Raw genomic sequence first — 14,560 nt, forward strand, 5'->3', positions numbered from 1 at the left:
ATGGACACTTCTTGAAGCAAAACAAAAAAAAAAATACAAAATCCGGTGTTCTATTGAACCTGGAATGAAAATACATTTTTTTATTCCAAGAGCTCCTTGGCAATTACACAGGATTAAGATACAACTTGAATTAAATCATTGCTATTCCAGACTGATAGTCTAATTATGAAGTTGTCTTTTAACATGCAGATTTGCAATGTTTCTAATTTTTAATTATTTTTTTTAATGCAACACCTGTTATTAATGTCAGGGTATATTTATATGAACTGATAGATATCTGAGTAGATATTTTGTACACTGAATACTTTTCCTTGGACAAGTGTTTATGTCAAGAAGATGAAATCCTGGAAAACAATACAGCAAATTCTTCTTGCCACCTCCTTGGTGATCTATGGATCCAGCCTTCTCTTCCACATCACTTGATTGACAGATAATCCTCAGGCTGGTCGTAGGGACTTAAGTGGTCTGCAGATAGCAACATGGAAGAGCAAGTTCTACACCATTAGGGCTACATCCGGTATATAAAGGTCATAACCTGCTGCAAATTTTAAGAAGCTTGATGATTCAGAAAGCATGAAAGCTCTGCACTGCTACCAAATTTAGTGAGGTAACAGCAGCTCCCCACCCCCAAGTTCACAAACTGAACATCTCCCAGCTGGGTGCTCCTACAAGGAAGCAAACTCAAGTAGAATTTCCTATTCTGCAGGATGCACTCGGATCACCAGCTAATCCACATTTTCTTTACTGTTTTATTGTCTTCAGGACAGGTTAGTGATGTAGGGGCAGAGGCATTGCTATGAAATAGGCCTCCAGCTGGTAAGGGAAGTACCACTTACCTTGCTTTATTTAACCCTCCATGAGCAATGGCAGATGCCATTGCTCTGATGGTTATCACAGTAACATCCACGTAGGGTGCCTGTGCTCCAAACAATTGCTGCTTGAATCACATCCAGGCAGCATTGCATGTTCAGAGCAGAGACTCTGGCACAGCACAGGATCCACAGGTTTCCTACAGGCTGCCCCTCAGCAGCCCCATGGCAGCAGTGGCCAGGCTGCAGGGGCTTATGGACTTCATGGGTACACTGGGGTATTTCTCCTTGGAGAAATCATAGGATAGTCACATTGACCTGACAAGCACAGTCTTGTTCACACCAAAAGCACTGAACCATGAAATGCCTCTCAAACACCCACACATGTATTTAATCACAGACTCTTCACTGTGAAAAAATAAATGCATGTTAACAGTGGATCTTTAAGTAGCTTGTAGGCAAAGGGTTCTTTGGTTTAGGATGCTGTTAAGCACTTAGGAAAAGTGGAATCTCAACATTGGTTACACAATGATCATTTCCACCACCTCAAGCATGACGACCCCTCATACATTGAGTAGGAGTTGTATTTGGAGATGAGCAACAATTGCTACTTGTGCCAAAGCATGCAAGGAAAGCACAGTGGAAATTGTAACCAGCAGTTTCGAAATTTTCACACTGTCAAATTTGCTGCATCACTTCACAAACCAGCTGTATTTCTGTTGTCAGGGTTACATCACCAAAACCATTGCTGGCTGTCAACATTCACAGCAAATGGGTTGGAATAGGACAGATAAAATGGAGACTTGACATTTCAGGACTGCCTTACCTGCTAGGCTGTAGGTTATTCCAGGGCAGGTTGTCCTCAGGCTTCTCTGCTAGTGTTATTTTACTTCCTATAAACAACCTGAACCACCAAGTGAGCAATTTATTTTAATTCATGTCATAAAATATCTGAACCACCAAGCAGACCTGGGGATGAGAGTACTCTCCAGGCAATAGGAAACATGAATTTGAATTCTTAGTGAAAGGGATTGTTCATGAAAAGCATTATTTTCCTCTTTTTGGGAGCAATCAGTTCAGTTCACTGCAGACTGAACTGCAGTGTTTCTCCACTGGTTCAGCCCAGAGCCAAAGGAAAAAGAAAAGCTGGCTGTTCAGACCAGCTCTGCTGCCAGGTTTCAGACCAAGATGACCCAAATGGAGTTTGCCAGGGTAGCGGTTCCTTTCTCAGGGAAGCCAGAGGTGATGGCATACTGGCTTCAGAATGACAGGCTTCAGGTAGGCTACTTCCCAAAACATTTATGTCCCACATGCACCTGGCTATCACCAAGCCTGTGCCAACCCAAGTTACTGGTGTGTGGATGGGATGGACGGGTGCAGTTAGATAAAACCATCACAGTGGCACCACGCTGCTGCAAGACTTTTCCTGGTGCAGCTTTGCAGTGTAGACAAAGGCAAAGTGGCACAGGGGAAGGTGTTCTGCTGACCTCCTTAATCTCTTAGCACCCCACCTCCGCTGTAGCCCACACCTCCCACAGCATCTGCAACACAATTAGACAAGTAAAAAGTGACAGGAAATAAGGTTTCTTTACATAGTTTGTGAGAGAGTCAGAAAGACAAGGAGAAAAAATTTCATTCATTCTCAGAGACAGAATTAAAGTCCACTTTCCTCACCTTACCTGGAGCATGTCTTGTTCATGCCATGCCAGGACACTTGCATGGACTGTCAGCAGAGAAAACCAGTATGAAGTCAAATACAGTTTAGGTCAAACTGGAGCACTGCATACTGGTTCTGTACTACAGACGAGGTTAAAGGCAATGAGTTACCACCTGAAGGTCCTGGGAGAAAGTTAACTGAGGCAGCTGCAATGTCACAGAACTGCAGAAGCATTAAGGTTGGAAAAGACCTCTAAGACTGAGACCAACCATTAGTAAGTACAATTTTTAGTACAAACATTTACTGTGAGCTCTATTTACTTAAGACATATAGTATGCAGACATCTGTAATGATGTCTTTAACAACACTTGTGATCTAAGGAGTTTCCTTCTATGGCACGATGTCAACCTAAGAGACAACTTCTCTTGAGTTTCTCCACTCTAAATTTTCAATCACTGAGTCACAGCACTGGAAAGCAGAGGAGGACACTTACCCATCAATTAATTTCTTTTATTTCACAAGCTTTGAATTCAGAAATTGAACCACAACTAGTAGATCTTGATACGGTAGAGTAAGTAAAAATGCATGTGATTACAAAGGAAAAAGTTTGTACAAAAAACTTTAAAAATCCGACGGCAACTTGGATTATCTGTAAGTACCAAAAATCTCATGCAGAAGGAGAGCACTACTGCCCAGGTGGAGAAATCCCTGCAGGGGTGGCAATGGCATTGGTATGTAAAAATTATGGCTCTGTCTAAAATGGAAACAAGAAGGACACAGACTTGGAATGTACCGAGTGGGAACAGACAGGTGCTACGGAGACCATTTGTCATTACGTGTCCCGATGATCTTCTGTGTCTGAGAGAAGTGCTTCTTGGGTTTATAATAAATTAAAGATTAAACAGAAGCTGCCTATACTACTCTACTGCTTACTTTCAAGATGGCCATTTTCTTCCTTCATAAGTGTTTTTGGTGGTGTTTCTCAAATACAGACATTAATCTTGGCATTGTGTCTAGTCAATTGTTGGCAACGTGTTCTAAAGGGACTCACTCACAGAATGCAACTTGCATAAATAACTCAGTAACATGCACTAACTACTCTAATACAGCGAAAGGGTGCAAAGGAACCATCATTCAGTTACAAGACAAAGCTAAAACCTGTAGTCACTAAAGGGGCAATGGAAGCACCATGCTTTAAGGTGACTATGGCATGAAAGCACAATTGTGAGGCAAGTAGTTCCAAGCAAACACACCACACTATTATCACCTCTTCTATACAAAAAAAAAAAAAAAAAAAAAAGAAAAGACATTTTTGTTTTTATTTCCATTAGTACCAAATAAAACTGTGGGCTCAATAACACAGATATTGAAGGGAATGGACATTATTCCCATAATCCTTCATCCTCGTGTTTCTGTCCATCATCAGTTTTCAGCCAAGGCTGGTAATATTAGAGCGACCACCAGGAGGTGCCACGATGCGGTGGCCAGTACGACGCGGGTTGTTGTCATCAATCTGAGCTCCTGCAACAGCAGAGAATGAGGAAACAAAGCTATGAAAAGGAACAAACCATCAGCAGTGAGATTTTACCTGGCTATGCTTCTCTCACATGACCATGTGCTGGTTTCTCTTGAGCCGACCTCTGACTGAAATGCTAAACTGATCTTCAAGGCACATTTCTGTGCATTAATTCCAGTTGTCTTGAATGGGAAGTGTAGGATGAAATGTTTAGGATCAGACTGATGCTCACGCTACATGGGGAATTGTATTCCACCAACCTGAAGAAGAGCCCATGACAGGCTATGGACTGGATTCCCTTTCGAGATCAGACCCTGACAGAAAGTATTCTTAACTACAAAAAAAAGCCCAAAACATGTACTTGCAGACTGGATTTTTCAAAACTGTGTCACCGATTTAGAGTATCTGTCCCTACTGAGCTTATGGGTCAACAGTACAGTAAATCTGATGTTAGCAATCATAAATCCATGAGGAAAGGAGCACTGAGCTGATGTAAACTCACACCCACTTCAAACTGCATTTTAAAATGTTGAAAGGTTAAGCTTAAGGGGACAGCAAGTTTTCTGACAGGCTAAATATTGCCTGATGACACTCAGTTTCCTAAAGGCAATGTAAGACTACCATAAATGTGCGGAGTAATTTAAAATGTTACCATAGTCTCTGGTTCTGCTTAATTTCAAAAGAACACAGTAATGTGTGATTGCACCATTTGGATCAAATTTGTACCACTAGATGCCCTGGTAGTACACAGGTCCAGCAGTGGACTGTGAAACCACAGCTTCAGATGCTTATCAAAATCCCACTTACTAGTTATTACTAAGATGTCAAATTTCTAAGCACTTTTTCTGCTTTATATAGCTTCATATAGATCTGTATATGTCATCCTGGCCCCAGGTGTATTGGCAAAAATATACTTCAACTCACTAGAAAGTTTTTTAATATATTTGCTTTCCTTGGATTTTCTTCCAGAAGTTTCGTTTAGTCTGTAAGACAGGATCTGTCAGGGAGGAAAACTCCACCATTAGCTCCCACAAGGGAGAAAATCCAATGACTTTAATAACATTATATGGAGGCATTATTCACCACTGGGGCTGTAGACTTTTGTAAGACAAGGATTTGAAACACTTGTAATTGTCTTCAGAGGGCAAGAATTATTTCCAGCAACCCCAAAGGATGATTTTCCAGTCTATTTCTTACGTACCATGGAAAATGTTTTGGACACCAAGGGCAAAGAGGGTAAGAAATACTCCAATCTGCATACGAACGACTTCTGCACATGGTTTACAACCAAGGACAAGGACAGTGAAGGTTTCCATGTCTAGCAGCTTCTGGTGATGTAGCATCTGAGCTGTCTGAGACAGAAGGGTTCCACCAGACCCAAGTCCCACCAGCTGTACACACCACCAAGGGGCTTCAGTCACATCAACCAGAAACCTCAGCTAATTGCAGTGGTCCAGGTAAATAGTAATGGAGACTGACACAGAAAAATTTCAAATTGCAAGCATCTTGAATATTTGGCAATGTGTAAAATATTCCTAGGTAAAAATGCATAAAAACGTGTACACATACATGTGTATATATGTGTGTGTGTGTGTGTGTGTGTATGTAAGTATATGCATGTATATGAGTATATACAATCCTTTGACATTTTATTAAAGAAGTAATTATGGTTGAAATTTATCACCAATAATCCAAACTCATGGCTTTAAAATGTTTCTCATTAGTCAGGCTGACTTACCTGATAAGCTGAAATTGGATTGATGGAGGTTTCTGATTGGTGGGGGCTGGTTTTTGGCAGGGGAGGATTTAGTTGAGGGTGCAGGAGTTGCATATTTTGGCGTAGCTGGGATTTCATACACAGGCCCATCATACATTCCTCTGGAGACTCCTTGCAGTCCTCCCACCTAGATCAAGAGGAGAGTAAAAATCCAGACACTGAATGCTCTGATAATGCTGCCAAAAGATACTCCTGCCTGCATGTAGAGAGCACTGAGCACAGAGCTATATTCTGCTATATAGAGAGCAAACCTGCAGTTTGCTATATATATACAGGAAATTACAAATTCCTCCTTCCATTTTTATATATATATAAATTATGAGAGAGATCCTTATCAGGTTTTCTTCACAATCAATGGGGTGAAATGGGATTCAAAAGAACAAAGGTTGACCTAAGATGTTTATTTTATGTAAGATCAATCACAATCATATTTTCTCTCTCCATTCCACTGCCAAATTACACTTGGGTTGTAACAGACTGATACCCACTATACCAACTGCAGCAATTTCTCTCCTACCTGTATTCCCTCTGCTCCTCCCCTTCAAAGATCTCAATTCTCTTCATTGAAAAGTGGTGGCAATTTTTAAAATAAAATTCAAAAGTTTCAAAAGTTTCAACTCCTTGCCATCAACTAGAAAAGCAATTGTACACCACACTGTGGCATGGGACCCATCTTATAATATTTGTCAATAAAGTATCTGTCACTTGAGTTCTGATTTCACTTCACGGTCTCCACATTTTTTCCCTGTACAGTTCTTATGAGGAATATGAGAAAAGAATCAGAACAACTTCACTGGCCTTAAAATCATAGCAATCTAGGAAATAATATTTTAATAAGAACAGTTCCAACTTTCAGAAAGAGCCCGAAGCCATTGAATTGCAGAATCCAAAGCTCATCAAAAAGATCAGAAGTCTGAGACTACAAGATTATGGTTTTCAGAGCCATTTCCCCAACAGGTTAAAAATGAAATTAAAACACTGTACAGAAAGACACTATTCACAGGGGTTTAATCCAGCTTTCACAGAAATCAATGCATTTTCCTTGCTTTTGGTGACGGGGACATCAGGCTCAGAAGAGCCACTGTCTTGCAAGCTGAGCCAAAACTAATGCTCAGAAGAAAGCAGATGCCAATCACAGCAATGAATGCATCTTCCAGGGACCCACTAAAACATGAATTTATACTCCTATCCCTGCTCCAGGGATAAATTTATACTGCTAACCTGTGCCAGTTCCTTGTTTTGCAGTCCCTTGCTTGATATGTGTTTTCTATATTCCTCTGTCGTGCACTGACATGATCATACGGCAGCTGATACTACCATGATTGGGTTTTTCTAAATATTTCCAGTGGATAAAATTTCACAGTGGGGAAAAAAATGCGGTCACAGATCTGCTCTCCCTTCCTCTGGGCGGGCAGCAGAGGGAGCTGTAGGAGCAAAAACAGCAGTCCCTTCCTTTGTTTCTTCTCACACCCGGCCCAAGTATCAAAAGTCTCCCAAAATCCAGGCCCACTTGCAAGACACAGGTTACTTAGCCCAGTTACCTTTGTGCAAACTCCTGCTACAAGACACTATTCTCTGATACTTGTTTTTAACGTGCTGGTTTCAGTATTCTAATGACATCATCACTAATTTATATAGCACTCCCAAGAGCTAAACCCTTGAGAGGCGAATGTGAAGAGGAGGCCCATGTCATCTACATGGATTATGTAAAAAAAAAAAAAAGCAACACTGATTGGTATTCTGCAAAACTTTGGCAGGTGCATTTCCATTTTACTGGGCCTCTTCTCCTAAGAAGTGCAAATCTTTTTTCTGCAGTTTGACAGAATTTGTATCATAAATGACGAAAGACAGAAACTATCAACCTGCTCATAGACTTAATTTCAGCTGCCAGTCTCACAGCCTATTATACATGCTTGGTTGAAGAAAATATGAGTTTTAGTCAATTTTTTTCATTATCTCTGCTCTCAAAGTGACTTTCTTGCTCAGTGGCAAGAAGCAATTTCCAAATAACCCCAAACTAGTGCCCAACCAATTGGTTTTCAAAAGAGGAGGACGGATACAACAATTCAAAACCAGAAGTGACCCAGTCTTAATTTTGGTCACTTCCCAAGCTTTTTATTTATCAAAAGAGAAAAGTTTTCTGAGTTATGAATGCTGCTAATACCCAGCTCAGCAAATGCACTAACAATAGTTCAGAGATGCCCAATATAATGAGTATCTCTGGCTTACATGCTTTTCTTCTCCGCAGTGTGGCAGTTCAGTATGCAATTTAAAATTCTGGTTTTGTTCTGCTTAACCCTCCCCCACAAGCAGCTTTATCTTTTCCTGAATTTTAACGGAAAGTAAATTCTATCACTATTCTACCTCCCTTCAAAAGCCTGCACAGCTGGACAGAAGGCAATTATGCCCAACTGACAACTATGTGCTCTACACACTGAAGCTCATGGTGTTACATCGGTTCACAATTGCAGAGGAACTAGTTTTGTGGTCATTTTTTGAACAAGTTATATACAATCCATCTGAAATGGACTCATTAGCACAGTAACATTAAAAACCTACGCTGCTGCGGTTTCAAGAGGGTTTGGCTACAAAGAAGATTAAATAGTATTTGACATTACCTTATTCCTGATTTTGATGCGCTGGTAAAGATATTCAGGGAAAGGTTTGCGAGGGATGAAGCGACCCATTCCCTTATTTACGTGCAGGTTTCCATCTTCATACACAATCTTCCCTTGGCTTATGACCACGAGTGGGGCACCATGGCACTCCATTCCTTCAAAGATGTTGTACTCAATGGCCTGAGAATGAACCAACATATTCACTGCCAGATCTCTTTCAATTAGTAATTTATAATCTGTATTTGTAGTCATAGTTTTAGATAACAGCCATTAATAAATGTATAAAATTGGTTTGTATGAAGGAAAAGTAATGCATTATGAAATCACTTTAAAGGTTTTTTCTGGTCAGACTTTCCTGGATCTGACTTTTCCTTCTATTTCTCATTTTCCATCAAGGGTTTCTCTCACTTGTTTTTGAAGACTTGCCGTATTTTTCCAGAGCCTCTAGAATTATGGTACCCTTAATATGAAGGAAAATTGTGACTCAGCTGCTGGATATCCAGAGGACCTGGTCCAGCCATGCATCTGCTATGACTTTCAAGTAAGTGAATTTCAAAGGGGCCAGCACACATACTTCTGCCTGAAAAAGTCCAGAAAGGACCAGGAAAGCCTGAGTCTTAATGGGAATGACAGGGCAGGCGTGATTATTACTTTCTTGAAAATACAGAAAGATCCCAAGAGAGAAACAGAAACTGAATCACCTAAACTTACTTTTTAAAGGTTTCTAAGTGGTTTTTGCCTTTTTGATATAAAACATTTTACTGGATTTCCAGTAAAACTTTTGGAAGAATTCCCCAATGCAAAAGATCAAAGCACTGAGCAATAAGATAACAACTTTAGATAGACAACATATAAGGTAAAACCAGTCACAGTCAAAATCAAAGAGACTAGCAGTCTCTAGTACTCTGCACTAAGGGCAGAGATGTATTTGGCAAAACTCTGGAATTAAACAGAAAATCTGATTCATGAAGCTGATTAGAGCTGTATTATCAAAATATTTCATCATCTCTCATAGTTTAGAATACTGCTGATTTAATCATGCAATTTATAATATTAGGTACTTTTCAGGTGAACAAAAAAAAATGAGCTGGTTTTAAATTTATCCTCACAGACTTATTAACCTCAGCTGCAGAGCTGCTGTTTCACACCTATTTACAGATCTGCCTAAAGCATGAAAGAAATACATAGTGCAAGGGTATATGCAGAGAGAAAAGATCCTGATCCCAATGCTTCCAATGCAGGACTTCAATACTTTCATGTCCTGAGACATTTACCCATTTCAGAATAGGAGCAGGCAGTTACTCCACTCCTCTGTATCCCCTGCATTTGGTGTTCACATGATTTAGGATCAACAGCTGAAAAGCAACAGTGACATTTCTTTTTTCTTTCTGGTTTTCCTTTTGTCCTTACCGATTTATGGCTTTTGGCTGTTATAGTCTTCACCTTATCAGGGTCCCAAATAACAACATCAGCATCCGATCCTACAGCGATCCGGCCTTTTCTTGGATACAGATTAAAGATTTTGGCAGCATTGGTGCTGGTGACAGCTACAAACTGGCTCTCGTCCATCTTGCCCGTGGCCTAAAAACAATGTGATGTGAGCAAAACATGCTTATGAAATGGGGATTTACTATTCAGAGTACTGAACAGTACGGGAAAGTATGTACTTTATAGATACAGTGATGTTGCATGAAACAAATTTTATCCCACAGGACTTTATATAAAGCACATTACTTGGGAGTTTCAAATAAATGAATGTGTTACTCCAGGCACTGCAAAGAACAGCCAATGAAACCTTAATGCAGGTGATACCATCAAGGTCCTCAGTCATCTAAGGTCTCTTTCTCTACACATTGATGCCTAAGTGTGTTCTGTTGCTAGTCCCAGTAATTTCCATTTAAACGTTTAACCAATTTTAAAACAGAGAAACGTATATGAGTATTAGGAAATGAAACAAAAGATCAAGAGTCCAACACTTCTGGGAACATTTCTTGCAAATTAGGTCCATTCTATTATTAGTATTACCAAACCTATACATCTGAGTAATACAACCCCGATTATAAAATCCTTGCCTGGAGAAATGTCACCACGAATAGAACTTTGCATGGTAGTCGCAACTGAACACAACAGCATTTTGATTTCTCAGTAGAGTATTTTGGGGTCTTCCCTGGCAATGAGCAAGAACAATGTTCTAAGGAAAAACAACAACGCCAAACTTTTTAGTATTAAATAAACACTTATTTCCTGCCTGGTAAAACATGAGATTTGCAAAATATAAGCTACTCGGTGGCACAGGACTGAATGTTACCACCCGTAAATCCCATGTTGCAGCCCTTGCTGCAGGTCCTTCCCACTGAGGGAGTAACAAAAGAGAAGTATCACTGCCTGGCTGCACTTTGCTTGCTTCCCTGTTTTGTTCCTACATGGCAGGTACCTGAAGCTGCTTCTGTGCTTGGAATCTCAATAGCAGTCCCTGAAGAAAGTGGTTATGAAATACAGTCTGGGAGAAGTGCTCATTGGAGCACTGTAAATGCTACCACTTCCCAGTTTGCAATATGTATTTGAGCACAATGCAATGTAAGGTAATGAGTGTGTGTGTGTGTGTGTGTGCATGAGTGTGTACGTGGAGACAGACAATAGAGGGAGAATATCAGTATACATTAGGATCCATGGAATCATAAAAAAATTGCTGACTTATACTGGCAGTCCACTGCAAAACATGCCAGTATGAATTATGTGCAATGTTCTCCTTCAAAGCATTTCATCATTTAGCCTCAGGTTCAGCTGCCATCCATTTGTAATTTCTCAAAAACGACGAGACACTTCCCAAATTCAAACAATCCATTCATCACGTTTATATGAGGTCCACTTCAGAACCATTAGATTGCTCCAGGTACTACAACTCTCAGAAGCATCCACTCTGACACAACTGGAAAATAGAGCAGTGGAGTCTGGGAAGCCTCAGGTCTAATAAAATGCAATTGTGGTGCAGTGTCAGAAGTGAAACACAGCCCTGAGTTTAAACAACTGGAAGAGGTTTTTGAAACAAGCAATTCACCTTGCAGTAGCATTCTCTCAGGGAATTTTCAGAAATATATTAGAAAGTCATTAAAGTACTGGCCAAGAGTCTCCTGGCCTTCATTATTCAGCCAACACTCCATTTTTTTTTAGTCAATAAAAGTAAGCAATTACTTACTACAGCCTTGTCCCAGACAACAGTCATCCTTTCCTCAATTCCATTGACCCCTTCAGGAATCATAGTGAAGTTGTCCTTTCCAACAGCTTTCTGGGCAGTGCTATATGGGCAATGTCCACTTCCCGTCACCTGCAGGTCCCCACTGTGGAGTTAACACACAGAAGGTTTAGATCAGGCATCACCAAGGTGACCTTGGTCTCAGACTGGCTGAGGATGGACCTTTCAAGCCTACACACCAGAGGCATAGGCTGTAAATCATGCCAGCAGCCTTTACATGTTGGCTACAGATCACTGAAGAGCAACAATGGCACTGGACATCTCCACTTTCCCCCAGGAGCACACTGAACTCCTGGATTACAGCCCCCTCTGGTTTTAGGCTGCTTATCAACAGAGATCAGGCAAAACCCCACTAACCAGGACAAAAGATTAATCCAGGATTAAGGAAATGATCGGAAGCTTGTATGAAATGTCTGCCACTCTCGAGATACATTAATTCACAACCACATTAAAAAGTAATGGCAAATTTTACAGTGCAAAGTCATGAGCATCAAGCTTATTTCTCTGTATTTCTCTCTTGCACATATATTTTTCTTGCAAACCTTACATGAATACTTATATCTGACCTTCCAAAACAGAACCATGAAAATAGAAAAGGAAATTTTTTTTGAGGTAGTCTTCTCATTAAACATCAAAAGGCATAGTGCAAGTTAAACACATGCTCTGGATTTATCTAATTTAAAGGTCTTACACAGAAAAAGGCATGGAATAAAACACAAAAAGAGCTACCATCTAATAATGCTTTTATTTATGAAGTCAGGTTTTTTCAGCCTAGAGAAAATTTTGTTTTCAGAGAGCAGAACTGGATCACAGCTGCTCTCAGGAATAAGGAGGAAGAACATAATCAATATGCAGGATCTTGCAAAAATAGAATGACAAAAAAGAAGACAGGTTCTCCAATATCCACAGGAAATAGGTGATATTTTTAGCTCTTGATTAAACTTACAGGAGGCAAGTACATTAAAACTATGATTTCTCTTCCATCACTCCACAAGGGTGATGTCCCCAAGAGCCTGTCATCCTTTTCTCTAACTGATTATGTAAGTTCCAGCTCTGAAACATCTGAATGATCCTGGTCCACAAATTTAGATCCAAAAAGCTAACAAATAGCAAAGTGCTGAAGAAAAAAGGGTCACACTTCAGTAATTCTACTGCAATTTTCTGGGCTGCCAGCCTTAATGACTGCTGGCAGAGAAGAACCTTTAGCCTATTTTCTGCTTCTTCGCCATGCTCACACCCATTCATCCACATTTTAGAAGAAGCCAAACCCAAGAATTTAATGTTTTAGCTTTTCTTGATTATTAAAGACTGTCTGGTGTTACTCCATAGGATTAAACCAAATCCATCAGTTACACGTTCATTTATTCTAACGCAACAATAAAGTCAGAAGATTGAAATGCCATTTCTTCCTTTTTGATGATCCTCTGTCAGCAAAGCTTCCTGTGGCTTACCCTCTCTCTTTTCTGCACTCTGATGGATACAACCATGAAAACCTGAATATCACAGCCAGGCCCTGTATCACTGCCCATTTCCCTGAGGTTGTGCTGTGACTCTTACACTATGCTACTAATTCCTGCCCCTGAAAGATGAAAAGGACTTGCTTCCTCTGAACTCCGTTTTCCCTCTCCTCTGACATTTAATGACAATTAATGACATGAACTGCACTGTCCAGTCAAATCAACAGAAGATTTCTGAAGCTGAAACATGTTGCTTGAGAGCTGCCCAACACCTCCTGGTTAACCACACGGGCACTCCTGCTCTCTGGATGCACTCTACTGTCCAACAGGGGAGAAGCATCACATCAACTAAAACACTGAGAGACAAGAAGGGATCACCACGAAATAAATGCCAGACCAGTACCTTGTCATCTTATTCTTCCCCATAAACAAAACTATCATGGCAAGTTACATCTTCCATGAGGCACCAAGATTTCACATCTCTGGTTCACATATGATGACATATCACAGCAGCAATAATGCAGCAGCCCACCATGGAAGATGAAAGGTAACTCAGGTTCATGGCCCACAGATGAAACAAGGACCAAATCCCATGAGGTAAATCCAATCTGCAAACCCCATGAGACACGCTGGGTTTTTTAGATGTTCGACTTTTCAGTGAAAAATCAATGCTTTCTGTGGAAAGGAGCACAAGCAGTATGCCGCATGCTTGCAGAGGAAGGATGTTGTAAGGATTTTTTAATGAATGTAAAATACTGGTATCCAAATGTACAGTGCAATAGAAATGTGAAATGATGTCTTTACCATCACCCTTGCATAAAATTCCCCACAAATGCAGGGTAGACAGATAAAATATACAGTTCTTTCTTTAGTTGCACAGTATAGATTCGAAGTATTAAAACTGAAAGCAGGCTAAGCTGCTGTCATTTAAGATCTAGGACTTTAATCCACTAGAAAAAAAAAAGCCAATTTTGCATGCTTGAAGGATAATGTAAACTTTGTAACTCCTCGGTTTGTCTTTCTGACGTTCATTTAAAAAAGTCATTATTTGGATTCCAATTCTAAAAATTCTCTTGCTATTTTTGCTAATCTGCTTTGACCCATATACTATTATTTTGGGACTCTCTTCTAGAAAACATATAGCCATGTCTGACAGAGTAAAGAGCCAAACATTTTGATACACATTCACACGTGCTGGCTAAGAGCCTTACTCTCACACAATGAGCTTCACTCTTTGCAAGTGATGATACTGATGGATCACACCAGGAAAGTGATTTTTTAAATTATCGTTACTTTAGGGAACAAAAAGTTCAATTATGGAAAACCATTTCTGCCGTCAGACTGTCTCAACAGAGCCACGCATAACTCAGAGCTCAATTGTGCATTCATTAATGCAGCATCATTAGAGCAGCTGAGTTAAAGCCTGGGTGGACTCTGGGGGACTGCACAGTCTGACCCACCGAGTGCAGAGAT

The 14,560-nt window shown here is 40.2% G+C and overlaps 1 protein-coding gene across 3 annotated transcripts in view; it reads right to left on the bottom strand.

Annotated features, from left to right (window-relative positions):
* Positions 1-2,961: 2,961 nt before the first annotated feature.
* The window catches only part of CRMP1 (collapsin response mediator protein 1), a 51,531-nt gene continuing 39,932 nt past the window's right edge, over positions 2,962-14,560 (bottom strand). For all 3 annotated transcript variants that reach the window (XM_017824538.1, XM_017824539.1, XM_017824540.1), the window contains 5 exons: positions 11,574-11,715; positions 9,788-9,958; positions 8,378-8,557; positions 5,721-5,886; positions 2,962-3,987 (listed from right to left, as the gene is read on the bottom strand). In XM_017824538.1, coding sequence (XP_017680027.1) covers positions 3,896-3,987; positions 5,721-5,886; positions 8,378-8,557; positions 9,788-9,958; positions 11,574-11,715 — 751 coding nt within the window. In that variant the 3' untranslated portion in view covers positions 2,962-3,895. The remainder of the gene's footprint in view (positions 3,988-5,720; positions 5,887-8,377; positions 8,558-9,787; positions 9,959-11,573; positions 11,716-14,560) is intronic.

The sequence above is a fragment of the Lepidothrix coronata genome, unplaced genomic scaffold (assembly GCF_001604755.1).
Source record: "Lepidothrix coronata isolate B3197 unplaced genomic scaffold, Lepidothrix_coronata-1.0 Scaffold111, whole genome shotgun sequence".
In the NCBI taxonomy this organism is placed as follows: Eukaryota; Metazoa; Chordata; class Aves; order Passeriformes; family Pipridae; genus Lepidothrix; species Lepidothrix coronata.